This window comes from Narcine bancroftii, chromosome 14 (genome assembly GCF_036971445.1).
Source record: "Narcine bancroftii isolate sNarBan1 chromosome 14, sNarBan1.hap1, whole genome shotgun sequence".
NCBI lineage: Eukaryota > Metazoa > Chordata > Chondrichthyes > Torpediniformes > Narcinidae > Narcine > Narcine bancroftii.
In genome coordinates this window covers 60,815,461-60,834,737 of record NC_091482.1, presented here as the reverse complement: position 1 = coordinate 60,834,737, position 19,277 = coordinate 60,815,461, and the positions used below count along the sequence as shown (strand labels likewise).

Here is a 19,277-nt window from a genome sequence, read left to right as displayed (position 1 = left end):
TAATTCTCTATTGCCTTCAGGTATTTTCTCTGTGGCTTTGTATTTATTCAGTGTACTTAGGATAAGAGATCTGAATTAATTACTTTCTCTCCCTTAGCTTTTCATAATTCCAAGATAAAATATCTGGAAATTGTAGAATGGTATTTTCTTGTTTAGGATTGGATTTCTAAAAGCAGATTTTCGTTTGTTTTATACATGTTGTGCAGATGTATCAAATATTTGCGCGATGCAGTTTTAATTTGACATCATTTGGCACAGATGTCAGGGCTGAAATGCTTTTGTAATCTTTGTTTTAAATATTTTAGTAGCAAAATGTAATAAGCTACTGTCATTTAGACAATTGAGAATGGAATCATCTATATTTCCATATTTCTCAAAGTAATATTGGAAATATTGCTAATAAATAAAATATTTTAGATTGTTTGCTCTACTAAATTCAACAGTGAAAGCAAAATAGATTTTTTTTTAAATAGCCTTTTGAGCAGTGAGGGCAAATTGTTTTTAAGGACCTCAAGAAAATTCTAGACCAGTCATTACTTTTGTTTCTGTAAATAGCACTTTAGCAAACACCACCCTTTGCATAAACAAAAATGAGCCTTGTCTGCTAAGATGCTCCTTGCGTTGTGATGCTGCACTTCTTTGGTCAAAAGTGCAATCAAATGAATCCATTTGGAAATTGCTATGTTTATCTTGTGTAAGAGATTTGACACGGAATTACTCAATGAAAAATGTTGGAACGCTTGCAAGCAATAAAGACATGTAGTCCCATTTTTTTCCATAATGTTTAGACTTTTTTTCTCATTTAAAAGCTGAGATGTCAGGTTTGCTCCATTCCATAATAAGGAATGTGTTTAACTTGGCATTTTAGTATAATACTTCAAAATAATATTATCAAGCTAAGAAAAGCATTGTTTGCTGAAAGCTCTGGACATTATTTAAAAAAACCTACACAGGCTCTGCATTAAGGTGTTTTTGCAATTATTCGTTTTGTCAGTGGGACTATCTATTTAAAAATGTCTCCTTAATACTCTTTAAAAATTCCCCTCTAAACCTTCAAATTAAGCTGAAGGCCAGGGGATGGACAATAGGCTTCTTAACAACTTTGTGGTTTCCTGATCCATTTGGTTAATTATTTGCTTTGCATGGAACAACTGCATGCATTGGAATTCAGCCATTCTTCCCAGCATTTTGTATTAAATTGGTTATATTAGATTTTTAATTAAAAATATTATTAAAGCCAGCTTTCAGCTTTTGACCCAAAAAGCCACCTACAGTTCTTCACAATGACAAGTTTCCCTAATCTTTTATCTGTCAATATTTGTGTGCAAAGTAGTTTGTTGAAGGATTATTATGTTTAGAAATCAGGAATGGTGAGAAGGGGCCCAGTTCACAGACAATAAAAGCACACCTTTTCTGGTCAGCAGTGTTTCTTTTACAATTCAAAACTGCTTTGCATTTTGGTATTTATTAATCTGCATTTTTAATTTCCACAAATCCTAGTTTTGCACATTTGTCTTTATTCTTATTAAGTTTTTTTATAGGTCCTTTCATGCAGCAAAAAAAGAAGCCCAGCTGTAAGGGCGGAATCTCTGCCCTTGTATCAGGAGACTTGCCTCTATGAATGCGCTGTGGCTGGCTCCAAAGTGCCAACTGCAAACCCTCTCGGGGAAGGATAATTGGTGGAGCGTTGTGCTCTGTCACCTCACATGAATGTACAACCACTGCAAGAGGCTGGCTAGGGGTGGGCTGATGATGCCATTAGCCAGTAACCTCTCTCTCTCCCACCCACTCACCCCTCTCCCTCCATGACCCCGTCAGGGCGCAAGCTGTGACAGCCCTGCCAGCCACTCCGACACCTCACTGGGCTGCTTCAGCCTTTGGGGCGGCTCAAAACATTGCAGAGTAATGGCCATCTTTCCCACTTGTGTCCCACTAATTTGGCTGTTCAGTACCCTGAGATAGGAATGGGGGTTTGGCTTTTCACACTTGACCACTTCCAACTGGGACACTGAATGCTTTCACGCTTGCAAAGAGCCATCCCCAGGGTTAGGATTGTTCTACCTTCTAGTGGTGACATCATGACACATCAAGTGATGGTGGACCTTCCCTAAATCCTGATCAACGCATTAGAACAAAATTAATCATGCCTAATTATAACATAATTAAGCTTTATGTACAGCACTGTAGGAGCCCTTCAGCCCCTGTTGTGCCAATCTATATAAACCTTTATAAGGGACCATGGGAAAGTGCTAGCAATAAATAGCAATAACGGATCATTTTTAAACAGGGTGGGAAAGTTGGTAGCTTTAGTGCAAAAATTTATACAGCACGGGAAATTTTGTAGCACTATAGCACACAATTTTTATAGCATGGGAAAGTTGTAGCACTATCACGTACAACTTATAAATACCGTGGGGGGAAAACGATGGCGGATCTTCCCTTCCAGAATTTGATGTGACAGAGAAAGGGCTATATACAAGGCTGCATGCATGGAGCATTCATGGAGGGGTTTCTCTGTCGTACAGCATTCTGGGAAGTCGGGTCCACCATCCCTTTTCCCACAGTCCTTATAAATTGTGTGCTATAGCGCTATTTAAAAATTGTCCGCTATTGCTATTTATTCCCCCCTCTCCTGCTGTGACTTTCCCAAAGCAAAGTTTATACCTTTATTTTAATCTTCTTCTTTCACTTTCCTGCACTCGTGCAAACACTTGTATCATTTCAATCCCACAATGCAATTGCCCATATCACACTTGCCTGATCGCAACGCCGGCATCTGCAGACACCCTGGATTGTACCAGGGGTCGAGGCCATCAATTCCCGGTGTGAGATAACGTCATCTGACGCCGGCATTGAGCTGATTTTCCTTTCACACTAGATGCTTTAAAGGCCAATTGGCTGTTAATTCCTGAGATCACTTGTAAGTGTGAAAGGGGCTAATAGTAAGGTCCTTAGGAGTTCAAGGAACACAGGAACCTTGGTGTATGTCCAAAGGTGCCTGAAAATTTTAGTGCAAGTGGATAAAATGGTTAAGAAGGCATATGATAAAGTGGCCTTCACAAGAATAGGAATGTCATGCTTAAATTTTATAAAACTGTCAGACATTTGTGTGCTGTCTGGTCTCCACACTATTGGAAACATTCATGTTTCCCAGCATCTTTCCAGACTCTTTGGTCATTGCTATTTGCTGTGAAAATGACAAGTTAAATGTGGATTTGGAGTCATAAATTCACAGACCTAGTTGGCAGGGAAACAGTCTCTTCATTTTTACCAGACCAGGTTGACTATCTGACTTTGTCCTTCTAACCTTTTTTTATCCATGTTCCTGTCCTAATGTCTTTTGAATGTTGTAATTGTGTCAGCCTCTCCCACTACCTTTGACAACTCATCATGGTAGGGAAAGTTTCCCTTCAGGTTTCTTCCACTTTAAATCTATGCCTTCTAGTTTTAGCCTTTTCTACCCTCAGGAAAAGGCTGACAGTTCACCTTATCTATGCCCCTCATGACTATATATTTATAAGATCACTTCTCTGCCTTCTGGGGAAAGTCTCAGTGTATCTTGCCTCTCTTTGTAACTCAAGCCCTCCAGTTCCAGTACAGGTACACAATCCTTTATCCAGAACCCTTGGGGGACAGTGTGTTCTGAATTTCAGATTTTTCCAGATTTCAGAACAAATGCTAGCTGCCCCAGATTTAAGCCCACCCGAATTGTGCTGCCATATCCACCCCCTTCCTGTTCCACTGCCGTCTCTCTCCTCCGCCCGCCCAACCTTGTCACGTTGCTCTCTCTCTCCCCCCGCTGTACCAGCACTAGGAAAAAATGCTGGTCTTTAGATTCCAGATTTTAGATGTCCGGATAAAGGATTGTGTACCCAGTAATAACTTCGTGAATCTTTTTGGACCTTTCCAGTTTGTGTTAGGGGATCTGAAAGTAGTTTAATTACCTTCAATTTTTCCACATTACTTTTTTCAGGTTTTATTCAGCATGTCTCTGTAAATTCGTGGAATTGGGAACAAGACATGAACTGTGGTGCAGTGCTGACCCAACACTAATTTAATACTGAAACAAAGTATTTACCTTGATCTGTTTTATTTTATAGTCCCAAAAATCCTGGATAGAGAATACTTTTACCAAGAGGGAATGTGTTTATATAATTCCAAGTTCAAAAGACCCACACAGGTAAGAAATGAAAAAATGTCATGATTCAGTTTTGAATGTTCTCTTATTTTTTGAATATTGGTGATATTTTCTTAAAATAAATGTTTCTTCTGGGAGAGAAGTCAACCTTAGATTATTTAATGGACACACGAGAGATTGCAGTTATTAGAATGTGGGCAAAATCAAATATCTCTAGGAGGAGCTGAGTTGGTCGACATATCCAGTCTTGAAGGATACTGACCTGAAATGCTGACCATTCTTTTTTCTCCCACAAATACTACTCGACCCACTGAGTTCCTCCAGCAGATTATACTCCTAAATAATTTAATATTTATTTTATACGGATGAAAGTGTCTTGGTTAATTGTAAATATAGTTTGTGTGTTGTACCATTTTTCAGTTTTGAGAAGCTCCAAGTCCCTTCTGTTTTTTTTTTTCATTGTCTGAATTTTTTTTCATGACCATGTTAATAAAATTCCTTGGTTTGATAGGTTCATGGTAATGCAGCATTGAAACAGGCCCTGTGGCCCACCATGTTTTAGCTGTCCATCGAGTTCCTGTCTTTGCACATCCCATTTCCCACCATTTATCTGGCAGCTTCTCTGCTAGGCTGTTTCAAGTACCTGCCTCCACAGCCAATCATTTCCAGATTTTAGTCACCAGTGGATTGAATTAATGACTCCCTCTCTTAAGTACAGAACTTTCCTAATTTTAGTAAAGAAACATAACATGAACAATGCTTCCACAAATTTACTTGATTGTATCTGATTCCAGATGTCTTCCAGGATGTCAGATATGTCAGCAGTTGGTCAGGTGAGTTTTGTTTTTATGGCACCTATTTTTTTTTATTTGGCGAACTGTTTAAAATAATGATAATGAGGTTTTATTGTCATACACATTTTACCATGTACATAAGCACCACAATTCTTCCTGCAGCCAAATAGATCAGTTTAAATAAAATATCAGAGTAAACTAATTGAATTAAATTAAGAAACAAATTGAATACACAAGATAATTAATATTCACCGTAATCCTCGTGCAATAATGCTATTGGATTGGTCTGTGATTAGTCTACTGTGGAGAGGAGGAGCTCTGATGTAAATTTGTATATCAGGAGGACTACTTGATTTGAATGCAGTTATTGATTTCAGATCTTCACATTTATTATGTAATGTTTGTAAACCTTCACAGATTAATTAAACTAAGCAGAATTAAGACTTCTTTTTTCTAAGCACTCGGTGGCCAGGAGATTTGAAAGAACAGCATGGATCAATTTGTTTGGAGCAGTTGTCCTGCTTGTTCCAGACTAATAATGTGTACACCAATATTCTTTTTCCTTTGTATCTTGCTTCCCCACCACCTTTAAATTTTCCTGAAAAAGAGATTAATCCACTATTCTGAGTTCTAACTATCTTTGTTTTTTTTACACAGCCACTGCATTCTGGATAATTATTCCTGTTTTCCCTAAAACGCATGCTGTGTAAAAAGCACGGAACTGGAATGGGGGTGCCATTCCATTTCCGACTTATTTCCTCCTAGACCCCTTGTCATTTTTCCCGGAATGCTTGCAGTGTAAACTCCACTGCAGGCATTCCAGGACCAACTCAGATCAGTGAATTGTGTACCATAATTTTCTTAGTATATTTGTAATTTTCTTAGTGCTCCCCGCTGTCTCACTCTGTCCCGTTGGTCTACTGCCTGCTCTGTCCTAATGATTCGCTGCCTGCTCTCTCCCGCAGCCCACTGTCCCAGCATTCTGTTGCCTGCTCTCTGTTGCTATGAGCCGCTAACCCTAATCCTTGCCCTTTTCCCAACCCTATCCCAAATCCCACACCTAACCCTAAAATGTGAATATGAGGTCACCCACTATGCAGACAATAAACTTACCCAGGATATATCAAGATGCACAACTGATCCTACTAAGAGCTAGAAGCAGGCAGGGTAATGAAAGCATGGGCCAATCAAAAGTGGCATTTTATAGTGACACAGAACGTCTGAGAGAGAAGACCAGTAAACACAAGAGGGATTATTATCCTGTCGCCCACATATTGACAAACTAACCTGAACTCTAACCCTAGATTTGACACTAGGCCTGCCAGATTGTAAGTAAGCTGGCCTGTGAGTTTGTCCTCCTTTAAAAAGTCTGAAACCCTGCTTCCCCACCAGCAGCTCACCTCCAACAGTGATTTGTAAGGGATTACCTAAGGTGGTGTTTGAGTGGAAAGAAAAAGTTTGAAATCCACTTCTTTCGATCAATACTTGCAATAGGTTTTACCACACTCCTTTATACATTGCATGCACATGTCTTCTTAAATTGCATGAGCTTCCCCCCCCCCCCCCCCACACTCTTTCATATTGTGCACATATGTGCTTTATTCCCATGCTCTTCTGTTAATTGTTGGGTTTTAATAAAAGTAAAATTTGATAGCAAACCCTTGTGACCAGACTTGTCTCTTATGGATCTGACACTTTCTCCACACAACAATGACCAATGCAGGGACTGACAGCATTACTGTTGGCAATACTCACCATTATCACCCTAAGTTCAACCTGGCATATAAAACTGGGGGAATATGTTTGAGTCATTTTTTTGAAAAACAAGCGGGTCTAACATGTCGTTAAATACGGTATAACTTGACATAGGACGTAGACTGTTGAGTTACACGCCAATTCTGAGATTTCAGAGACTCTTCATAATGGTAAAATCCTGTGAAGTCATAAATGAAAAGTTTAATTTATTTTGGAGGATAGTGGAATTGTTGAAGTTGTGCATCTGAAAATTGCCAAAAAGACCAGGATGATGGTTGGAAAACTGTATTTGGAGAATTCATTTGTTAGGTTATTTGCCTGTATATACACACACACACACACACACACACACACACACACACACACACACACACACACACACACACACACACACACACACACACACACACACACACACACACACCGCCTGAATATTCTGTACTTTTATCTAAAGCCCCTTTCAAATTTGCATCGCACTAACATGGCCATTCAGTGTCCTGGGATAGGAATGGGGGTTTGGCTTCACATTTGACCAAACCTAACTGGGACAGTGAATGCTTTCACACATGCAAGTAGCCTTTCCTGGGTTTAGAACTATTCTACTTTCTACCAGTGACATCATGACACATCAAGCGATGGTGGACCTACCCATGCAGCAGAGAAAGGGCTGTGTGCATGGCTGCATGCATGGACCAGTCATAGAGGGGTTTCTCCACCACATGACATTCTGGGAAGTCAGGTCCACCATTGCTTTTTTCTCCACAGTCTATAAATTTGTATGATATAGTGTTACCAACTGAAACCTCGCTGTTTAAAAATTGTCTGCTATTGCTATTTATTTCCTCTCCTCTCCCCCACTGCAACTTTCCCATGGCAAAGTTATAGCTTCATTTTAATCTTTTCTTCCTTCAAGTTCCTGAGCTCATGCAAAAACTTGGGTTATTTCAATCCCACAATGCAATTACCTGTTTCACTCTTGCCTGATTACCATGCCAGCGTCTGTAGACACTGGGGATTGTACTGGGGTTGAAACCGTCAGTCCCCAGCATGCGATGACATCATCTGACGCTGGTGTTGAGCTGACTTTGCTTTCACACTAAACTTTAAAGGCAGATTGGCGGTTAATTCCTGGGATCACTTGCAAATGTGAAAGGGGCTTAGATGTGATTAAAAAAAAAAAAAAAAAAAAAAAAATACACTCAGCTACTTTTAGAAAGGTGAAGTTCTTAGTTATTGAGCTGGGTTTTCACATATTTATAAACTTTTGGATGTTTCTGCCTGTCCCTGAAATGTTGGTGTCAGTGTTGTTCCACTCTTGCATATTGAGTATTTAAAAGTCACATTTTTTAGAAAGTGCATTATGTCAAAGTATGTGGTTGCTATTGCTTCCTGGAACATTGTACATGTGTATAATTTCAGCCATGTTAAATAGCAAGGTCTAATTTATCTTGAGTGTGTGCTGCTTGACATTTGGGAAAGTCAAATACATTAAGTTACTATTTAATGCAATGCTTGTTAAAGAGACCAGCCCACCTTGTTAAAATTAAATTATATGCTTTAGTGGAAGCCATTAGTACTTAATGATTGGAAAAGTGCAGACTGAATCATTTTTTAAAAATTGGATGACGAGCTGATAATTGGCATGTGAATTTATGTCTGTTAGGCACATTAAATGATTGAGAATATTCAGTTCGCTTGGACAATATTAGCAGAAATCCAACCTCTTGTACTTAATTTGAAAAATATATGCTTGTATGGTGTATGTATTTTACAAAAGAAAGAGGGAAACACAGTTGTGTGTTTTCTGGTGAAAGAATTAGTGGTGAGTGAGAAAAAGTTGTTTGATTTAAACTTGTGCCTGAATGGGTGGGTGAGAGAGAGGAATACTAATGTTTTAACAAGAACCTGGCATTTTTCTTGAAGAAAAATGACCTTTGACTGGCATAGGCAAAATAAGTTCTAATAGATGGTACATTTTATGCTGAAAGTTTAAGATTTTATGACATTGCGAAGTACTTTAAAGCAATGCTCTTCAAAGTTGTTATAGATTGATAAAAAATTCTATGGAAAGATGAAACGTCCTTGTGTGAAAATGCAGACTATTTGGAGCATTTATTCCAAATCAGTTGCTCAGCATTTGTTTTTATCTTGTTTACTTATTTCCTCTTAAATGACGATCTGTGAAAATAAAGGTATTACAAGTTTTGTAAATCTGTGGGGAAGGTGTTTTTCATTTCTTTGGGCCCTAAATCCACAATGTATCTTATCACTGATTTATTAATCGATTGGAATTATTACCTATTCCATCCAATAGACGACAGAGTAGTTCCAATTTTGCCATTTTCTTCCTGTGAATATCTGCCTCCAAATCCAGTTTATATTTTTATGAACTTTATCTTTGTTCTTGTGTTAAATTATTTCAATGAAGCTCCAAACTTGCTGACAATATGGTGTCTTAATTTTAGAAAATAAATTCTGACTAGTAACTTTATTTGCTTCTCATCAAGATGCTTTGAAATCCACTTGGTATTGTTTCACCTTTTTATCTTCAGCTAGTTGTACCCTATAAATGCTTAGTTCATTTTGTAGCTAAAATGTTCGTAGGTAAGTAATAAAGGTGATTATTAATTTGAATGTGGCTAAAATTTTCCACATCTGACATAAGTGAAGAGGGATAGGAGTAAAAACTGAATGAATTATGTAGTTATTCATATCTGGCATGAATTTAATACCAGACTCTTACATGCCAGAATGTTTCAAATTTGAAATTACTAATTCTGCTGTAATTGTAGGCAAGAAATCTTGTTCCCTTTACCGGATCTAAAAAAAACTGAATTTCAAAAATATTTAAAAAGCACAAAAACTTAAAATCTTTAGTTATCATATTCCACACAAAAAAATTATATAAAAATTGTATTTTAAGATGTGTAGCATGTAGACCATTAAACATAGAACAAAACAGCACAGGAATGGGCCCTTCAGCCCATGATATCTGCACTAGACATGTCCAAATTAAAGTAAAACTCTGCTTCCAAATGATACATATCCCTCTATTCCCTATATATTAATCTGTTAATCTATAAGTCTCTTAAATACTACTATTGTATTTACTTCGAACACTACCCCTGATGGCCTTTTCAATTTGCCCCACACACCCCTTTTAAACTTTCTTCCCTGCACCCCCTCCTCACTTTAAACATTTCTTCTTACATGTGACATCTTTACACTGGGAAAAAGATTCTGCTCTATAAATGTCTCTCATATTATTTATAAACTTCCCCCCTCAGCCTTTGCTCCAGAGAAAACAACTCAAGTTTGTTCTCAGAGCTCATACTTGCTAACACTAACCATATTCTGATAAATCTTTTTTGTACCCTTTTCAAGGCCTCCATCCTGCTGTAATAGGGCCACTAGAATTGCACACAATTGTCCATGTGTGACTTATCTAAAATTTTGTATAGCTGCAACATGATTTTATGGTGCATTCAATGTATTGACCAATGAAGGCAAACATGCCATATGGCTTTTTTACCATCCTATCTACTTGCAAGGCCACTTTCAAGGAGTGAATGACCTGGGCTCCAGACAGCTCTGTACATCAATCCTTTTAAGAGTCCTGCTATTAACTGTGTATTTCTTCATTACATTTGTCCTTCTGTTTGCCCATGTAAGTAATTGGTCTATATCCTGTTTTGTTCTTTGATATCTCTATACACTGTCTATTACTCTAACAATCTTTGTGTCATTTGTGAACTTATTAATCCACTTGCATCTTTTGCATCCATCATTTTTATAGAGATAGCAAACACCAGGATCCTGTGGAACACCACTATTACCGGCCTCCAGTCAGAATAACTCTACCCTCTTCTATGGGCAAGACCAAACTATGAATTCACTGTCTTCTAGATCAGCCTACCATGATGGACCTTGTCAAATGCATTACATATGTCTGTGTAGACCACATCCACTTCTTTACTGTCATCAACTACCTTTTATCACTTCCTCAAAAAAAAATTTGTACTACATTATTTGACCCCGCCTCTCTCAAAGGCATGCTGACTCCCTACTCTGAGCATGTCTTTCCAAGTTTGCATAAATCCTATCCCTGTGTTTTCTTCAGTAGCTTCCCTACCACTGATTTGAGATTCACCGATCTATAATTTTGTGTATGTATGTAATACATAATAATATATTCTCTTTTGCCATAAAGTTCAATGCTATTTGTTAATCCATCATTACATCTAAATGTTGTATTTATCAAGACATAATTTATTCTTTACTACCTCCTTTCAGGTGTTGCTGTGGACGATTAGTCCGGCAGCATCTTGGCTTCACTGCAAGCCTGGCCATGAAATACTCCGATGTAAAATTGGGTGAGACTGCAAACGTGGAGAAAGAGGAGTGGTCAGTGGAAAAACATACCAACGAGAGTCCAACAGATGCTTATGGAATTATTAATTTTCAGGGAGGGTCTCATTCTTACAGGGCCAAGGTTTGTAGAATTTGAAATTTTTCTTGCATCTGTATTAAAATCGCTTGGTGAACTAAGAATTTATATGTCAGTGACTTCCAATGTCATTTCTATAGACAAAACCTGTTTAGAAACCAGAGGTAAATTATTTTATGTTCCTAAGCAATTGGATATGTAAATTATATATTTTAGCTATAAAATGAAAAGCCATATAACACAAATTAAATTTCCTTTTTCAGGTAAAGGAAGTTGACTCTGGAGCATGATGTTCAGTACTTTCATTTGATCAGCCTTAAATGATGACAATATTCCTCCAGTTCTGCATTCACAGAGCCCCTGCTCCCCTGATAAATTCTCACCTTTTCCTGTTCTTCCATCTATAGGCCTTTTCAAACTGCAGGACCTGGGTACCCTTCCTAGGATCTGGGTGAGATTACTGGATAGTTGGTACCTCTCGCTCCTTTTAAACTGCAGGCTATTTTACCTGCTAAATCGATAACTCGGCGATTTAAGGCAGAAACCTGCCCCTGTGATGACATTGTGAGTGACATGTTACGCACTTACAGGTGCCCCACAGGGAATCCCCTGTTCCCTGTTTCTGTTTAAGCTTTCTATTCCCTTTCTGTTTAAAGTTCTCCTAAACACACCCCCCCCCCACCAAGTATTGGGCCTGTTCATGGTCATTGAACTGAAAACTCTAAACTTGATGTTACAAATCACTTTACATTTTCATTTGTTACCATGTTGTTATTATGAAAAATGCTGAGTTGGGATCCAATGGGTTCTGCCACGATTGGGGTTGGTGGGGGGGCGGTTTGCTATCACAACCTGCTGCTGCCACTACCATGACAGGAGAGGATTGTTGTGACATATCACTGCCACGAACAGGTGCTGCTATGTACAGGGTAGGTGCTGTCCCAACATGCAGGATCAATGGCCGTCTTCATTATTCATGATTTCTTTCCCCCCCCTTTTTTTAAACAAGGGGACCACATTTGCCATTCTCCAATCCTTCAGCACCTCCCCTGTGACCAAGAAGGATGCAAAGATCTTGCCAACTCCCCAACAATCTCTTCCCACGCTTCCCAAAGCAACCTGTGGTATATTTTATATGGTCCAAAGGACTTATCAATCCTAATGTTTTTAAAAATATCCAGCACTTCCTCTTTCTTAACCTCAACATGGTACAGCACTTCAGCTTATTATTTTCTGATATCGTCTTAAAGGTCCTATTCTCTGGTGAATACTTAAGCAAGGTATTCATTTAGAGCTTCCCCAACCTCATTTTCCTTCGCGCTTATCATCCTTCTATTCTTCAAGTATGCATAGAACACCTTAGTGGTTTCTTAATCTACTTCACTAGGCCTTTTTGTGCCTCCTCCTAGCTCTCTTAAGTCCTTAGTTTCCTTCCCGGTTACCATATAATTTTTATGAGCCCATCCTATTTTTTGCTTCCTAAATCTAATGTATGCTTCCTTCTTCCTCTTAACTAGCTGCCTAACCTGTTTTGTCAACCACGCTTCCCTTTTCCCGCAATCTTTTCCTCGTCTTAGAGACAAAATTAACAAGACCACGTTACAAGTGGTCCCTAAGCATCCTCCACGTTACTTTTGTGCTTTCTACCAAAAATCTCTATTCCAAATTGACTCCCTAGTTCCTGCCTAATCCCATCATAATTTGCCTTTCCCCAATGAAACACTTCCCATTTTGTCTTCCTTTATCCTTGTCTATTGCTATGCTAAAGATCAGCAAGTGTGATCACTAACACCAAAATGCTCCCCACCAAGAGTTCTCTCACTTGACCAGGTTAATTTCCCAATACTAGATCCAGTATGGCCTCTCCTCTTGTTAGCTGGTCTACATACTATCAGGAATCCTTGTTGTACATTCCTGACAAATTCCACCCCATCTAACCTTCTTGAAGTAAGGAGGTGCTAGTCAATATTTGGGAAGTTGAAGTTTCCCATAACAACCTCCATGTTATTTCTGCACCATTCTAAAATCTGCCTACTTGTCTGTTCTTCAGTATCCCAATGCAGACATTGCTCCCTTCCTGTTTCTCACTCCACCCACACTGATTCAGTAGTCACCCTCTCTGCAGTGTCCTCACTTTCTGCAGCTGTGATAACTATCCCTGAGCAGTAATGCTACTCCTTACCCCCTTCCCCTTTAAAAGATTTAAATCCCAGTACCTGCATCAGTCAATCCTGTCCTTGCATCTGCCATCTCTGCCATGATCACAATATTGTTATTCCATTTACTGATCTATGCTCAAAGCAAATTTTTATTCCTAATACTCCTGCATTGAAGGGATACATTCCAAACCCTGCCACTGACTAAATTGATGCTTCCTCCCCTACCTGTCCCATAATACATTGCATCATCCTTTCTACCTTCTATTCTCTGCCCTTGCATTCTGGTTCCCATCCCCCTGCCAAAATAGTTTGACCTCTACAACAGCTCTAACAAACCTACCTGCCTTGAAGGGCTCAGGTCCAAAACATCAGTTATATATCTTTACCTCTCGTGGAATCTGAGACCTGCTGTTCTTCCAGCATTTGTTTTACTACAATCACAGCATCTGCAGACTTTTGTGTTTCACCGCAATATAATAGTTTTTTATGCCTAGAAAAGCTTTTATTCTAATGTTAGAATTTTAAAATATATTTTTAATGTAAATAAATTACCTGATTTGAATAGACTGAACTGTGCTCAAATCTGACCCATTAAAGAACTGTACACTATTTTGTTTTCATACTTTCAAGAGAGGAAAAGAGCAAGTATTGATTGCAAGTTATTATATGTACTAAGCCTGATATTTTGATTCAAAGTAATTTGAATGTATAAATGTGTGTATACGCTGAGCAATGGTGGAGCGGGTGATATTGGTGATGCTGTTTGTGCGATCTACCTAACAGTGGGGATATGCCCAGAATTCTGACACTTCTGGAGCTCATTTGGCCCATCATGTCCATTGATATTATTTTAGGCATTTGTTTGGTTTGAGGATGACTTGCTTTCATCCCAGTTCTGAGACCAATGGGAAACCCGCAGATTTTGGATTGCATTGTGGAGAAGACAACACTTGAAAGCAATGGGAGATTGTTTGGGAGATGGTGTGTTTGTTCTACCATTTACATTTGGTGTTTTGAATCTGGCACGTGGACTCAACATATTCAGCATCGTTCGAAATGTTCCTCTTACTCTGAGTGCCCAGGGATTGCCAGGACTTGGAGATTCATGCTATTTTCCCCAGGAGGCTTTGAGGAGATCTTTGAATCGACAACTCAAAGGTCCCACTCCCCTGCATATGTAACAAAATTGCTTTGAAATAACACTTGATTAAGTCTGCCATACACTTATGCCATCAGCTTTTCCTTGTATTATTTCCAATTAAACTTCTGTTAAGGTCAGAAATTTAAGTATTTTTCCCCCATTTGGCATTTGTGCCTAACTGACAAAGATTTATATCCTTTTGTTTTGAATTGGTGCAGTATGCGCGTCTATCCTATGACACTAAACCTGAAGCTGTTTTAAGACTAATGCTGAAAGAATGGCAGATGGAGCTACCTAAACTTGTCATATCTGTACATGGCGGAATGCAAAACTTTGAACTCCATCCACGCATTAAGCAAGTTGTTGGAAAAGGCTTGATTAAGGCAGCAGTGACGACAGGAGCTTGGATTCTAACTGGAGGAGTAAATGCAGGTAACGCAGAGAAGCTTAGAAGTGTTGACCAAATGATTATGTTCTGACTCTGTTGACTTGCAATGATTTTGACCAATTGCCGCTTGTCACATTTAAGCTGAAATATTACTGAATATTAAATATTTGCAGCCAAAAAAATTGTTGTTCTTACTTTTAAAAAATTTTTTTAAAGACTGCCATTGATTTTGATCTCAAGTTTTGAATCCAATGATTTAACTAATTGGAGAAAGATTGAAATGGGACAGTGTTTCCAGGTATGTAGGATGGTATAGAAATGAATGTTAACCATGCATTGAACTTGACAGTAACTTTGAGAAATATTTAATTGTGATTGTTTTTAAAAAATATTTCTAGCTGTTCCCAAACTTCCAGTTGATAAACTAGCTATGATTTCTAGTAATTATAAGACATGCCCATTCTCTGCAAAGATTATCATGGAAAGTGGTCTGTGTGTTACTACTGTAATTAAACAACTTTAAACATGTAAAAGGAGAAATAACCAACAAAGTCTTTACTCTCTAGGTGACTACTTTGCTGAGCACCTTCACTCTATCCTGACACGGTGGCTGGATCTTGAGGTTGCCATTAATTTTAATTGCCCTGCATGCTGACCTATCTGTCCTTGGTCCCCTTCCATGGCCAGGGTGAGGCCAAATGCAAATTTGTAAAACAATACATTTTCTGGCTGACAAGTTGATAACCTAATGGAATTATCATTGAATACTCCAATTAAAATAATCTGCTCACCCTCACCCTTTGTTTCTCCATCTCATCCACTTGGGTTCTCTCGCATATCCTTTCCAGCCTCCATTTATCAGATTCCTCTCCCCTTCCCCACCTCCTTCCACCTATCCACTACCTTTGCACCCCTTCGACCATATCTCCTTTTGCATTGTTCCTGTCAAGCCACCATCTCTCCCTTGAATGGTTTCAATTATACTTCCCTTCAGCAACAGTCTCCACTTTCACCCTCTTCTCTTCCAGGATCCATCTCCTTTTCCCATTTGTCTATGTTAAAGTGGACCTAAGGTTGCTCCAAAGCAACACAAATACAGCTTTTAATACAAACTTTTAATCACTTTGCAAAGCATGAGAACTGCATTACAACAAGAAGCACAGCCATGAGCAGCCAATTTACCACAAAGGAGACGAACTCATGGCTTTCATAATCATCTAATTTATAGTTTGTAATCTCTAGTTTCTAGAACATTCAAATAGACTGCTCCATATAAGTTCATATTCCTGAAAAATCTCTCTGGATTTGTCAGTTACTCTGACATTTCACTTATCAAATCAAGAGTTTCTTATCAGCTCCCAAGCTGATAAAGAGAAGGGAATGCAGCCCCTTTTCCCTTCCAGGCACCATTTTAAAACTTGCATTTTTATTATATTCTAAAATCTACTTTTTCATCTGCATTCACCTGTCATTTGTCTCCAAACCATCCCCACCTGTCTCCATTTATCATCATTCACCCCGCTTTAGTCCAGGAATCACGTGATCCCTCCCCTTCACTTTAATACTATCAGTCTTCCATCTCCTTTCTCAGTCCTGATGCAGGGTTTCAACTCGAACCATTGACTACCTACTTCCCTTTTTGTTTACTGCCTGACCTGCTGAATTCCTTTAGCTGCTTGTTCATAGCTCAAGATTCCAGCATCTACAATATCTTATCAAAGAGCTATAGGACATTACACCACAGAAACAGGCCCTTTGACTGTGCCAATCTATTATACTTCCTCGTCTCACTAACCTGCAGCCAGACTATATCTCTCCATTCTCCCCCCCCCCCCCATTCTGTTCAATTTTTTTTTAAACGTCAAAATTGAACCTACATTTACCAATTCAGCTAAGACACTCCTACCACTCTCTGTATGAAGAAGTTCCCCCGACTGTTCCCTTTAAACTTTTCCCCTTTTACTCTTATCTCACCTAACCTCATGGAACAAGCCTACTTGCATTTACATCTATACCCCATATTATTTTGTGCCTCTATCAAATCTCACCCTATTCTATGCTTCAGGGAATGATGTCCTAATCTAGTACTCTGAACACTTGCAGTAGTATCTTCCTGCTCTTAAATTCAATCTCTCTAGCAACGTAGCCCAACATCCCATTTGCGGCCTTGTGTCAAGGATTGAGTATATCCGTTACTGGTGTAATGAGGACTCTGGGTGTGGCTCGTCATCATGCTGAAACAATCCGGGTTAATTTGTAGAAAAAATAATTCATGTAAGCATAGCTAAATTCTGTCTCTCTTTGATCCCTTGGAATGTTCTGCATATCAAAAGTAACATATAGTAAATCCAAATTTCTGTGTTTTCACCTGTGTAATTCTCACAATTTGTGTCTTGTGTGAGGAGCCCCTACCCCTGTCTTCAGTTTCCAGTTTCATTGTGTTAAAATGGAATTGAGCATTTTATTTTGTTGGTTTGAATATAAAGATATTTCTTTTTCTTAGGTGTTGTGAAACATGTTGGTGATGCACTGAAAGAACATATTTCGCGTTCTTCTCGGAAGATTTGTACAATTGGAATTGCCCCTTGGGGTGTTATTGAAAATAGGAATGATCTCATTGGAAGAGATGTAAGAGGGTTACATTTCAGTTTGAGCTGAGCATTGTTGAATTTTAGTCAACATTTAAAATACTTTGTGACCCAACATTTCTCTTTTTACAGGTTATTGTGCCATACCAGACCTTATTGAACCCGCTGAGTAAATTGAATGTTCTGAATAGTTTGCATTCCCATTTCATTCTTGTGGATGATGGCACAGTTGGGAAGTATGGTGCTGAAGTCAAGCTTCGGAGAGAACTGGAGAAGCACATTAATCTCCAGAAGATTCATGCAAGTCAGTCGTCACACATATATAATCAGACTAGTTAATGAAGGGTGACATTTTGTAGATATGTTTAAATATCCTGAGTTTTTAGTTAATTTTTTGTTGAGGAAGAAATTTTAGTTTGAAATTCTTGGATTTTTAATTTGTAGTTTTGGGCATTAAAAATTAAAACTGAAAAGCAAAACTGTAGGTTTGTGGATGGCACAATTGAAAGAACCAGTTCAGTGGGTTCAATGGGTTCAGTGACCTATTCATGTGCGAACATAATAAACAACTCAAATGGGCACATGACATTTCAAACATATTTAGGTTTCAAGTGGACTATTTGTTATTTGTGAAAATAGTCAAGTTGTGATCTTGAGGGATATTAAGGATCTGGTTAAGAAGGAGGTTCATAGCATTTATAAGAAGCAAGGCACAAATGAGATACTCGAGAATTATAAGAAAAGCAATAAAGCGAGGAAATCAGGAGGGCTGAAAGAAGGCAAGAGGTGGCTCTGGCAGATAAGAGAAATGAATATCCCGTGGGCTTCTATAGATAAGAACAAAAGGATAGCAAGGGACATAATTGGTCCTTTTGAAGATGAAAATGGAGCCAAGAGAAATGGGGAAATCTTAAATGGATTTTTGCATCTGTATTTACACAGCTTCTGTAGAAGTGTGACAAAACAGCAGTGAGGTTATGAATCCTATACAGATTATGGAGGAGGAGATGCTTGCTGACTTTGAGACAAATAAAGTGGATAAGTTTCCAGGGCCTGACAAGATATTCCATTGGACCTTGAGGGATGCAAGACAGAAATTTAAAGGGTCCCAGGAGAGGTATCTATAATGTCCTGGACCATGGATGAGGTGCTGGAAGATTGGAGGACAGCTGATGTTGTTCTGTTGTTTAAGAAGGGCTCTGAATAATCTCTGTAATTATAGGCCAGTGAGCCTAACATTAGTATTGGATAAGGTATTGGATGTTATTTTAAGAGAATGGTCATGTGTGTGGTAAATCATGTCCAACTTGAGTTTTTCAAGGAGGTTACCAGGAAAGTCGAAGGAAAGGCAGTGGATGTTGTGTACACGCATTTCTGTTAGGCTTTTGACAAGGTCCTGTAAGGGAGGTTGGTCACGAAGGTTCAGTCGTTCGGTATCCAAAATGAGGTAGTAAGACATTGCCTTTGCGGGAGAAGCAGGAGAGTGGTAGTAGATTGCCTTTCTGACCAGAGGGCTTTGACCAATGGTGTGCCTCAGGGATTGGGTGCTTGTCCTTTGTTGTTTGTTAACTATATCAATCAATGATCTTGATGATATAATAAGTTGGATCGGAAAATTTGCAGATGGCACTAGGATTGAAGGTTTAGAGGACTGTGAAGAAGGATTTGAAAGCTGGAAAAATGTGCTGCAAAATGGCAGGTGTAATTTAATGCCATCTTTGGGAGGATGAACTAGAGTAGGACTTAGATGGTAAGTAGTAGGGCACTGAGGAGTGTAGCTAAACAACGATCTGGGAATACAGATATACAATTACTTTAAAATAGCATTACAGGTAGATTGGGTCATAGAGATTTTGGCACATTTGCC

The 19,277-nt window shown here is 38.7% G+C and overlaps 2 protein-coding genes across 13 annotated transcripts in view; one reads left to right on the top strand and one right to left on the bottom strand.

Moving 5' to 3' along the window:
- LOC138749666 (AP-3 complex subunit sigma-2) overlaps positions 1–19,277 on the bottom strand; it is a 356,312-nt gene that overhangs the window by 215,591 nt on the left and 121,444 nt on the right. The gene's annotated exons all lie outside the window — the stretch shown is intronic.
- The window catches only part of trpm7 (transient receptor potential cation channel, subfamily M, member 7), a 107,160-nt gene that overhangs the window by 27,869 nt on the left and 60,014 nt on the right, over positions 1–19,277 (top strand). For 11 of the 12 annotated variants that reach the window (XR_011348808.1, XR_011348807.1, XM_069911340.1 and 8 more), the window contains 6 exons: positions 4,101–4,180; positions 4,933–4,971; positions 10,981–11,179; positions 14,653–14,866; positions 17,326–17,450; positions 17,543–17,714. Coding sequence is in view for 10 of the 12 variants with exons in the window: in XM_069911340.1 (XP_069767441.1) it covers positions 4,101–4,180; positions 4,933–4,971; positions 10,981–11,179; positions 14,653–14,866; positions 17,326–17,450; positions 17,543–17,714 (829 nt within the window). In the remaining 2 variants the exon portion in view is untranslated. Of the gene's footprint in view, positions 1–4,100; positions 4,181–4,932; positions 4,972–10,980; positions 11,180–14,652; positions 14,867–15,489; positions 17,097–17,325; positions 17,451–17,542; positions 17,715–19,277 lie in introns of those variants that run through there. The other variant, XM_069911344.1, reaches the window with a different exon arrangement.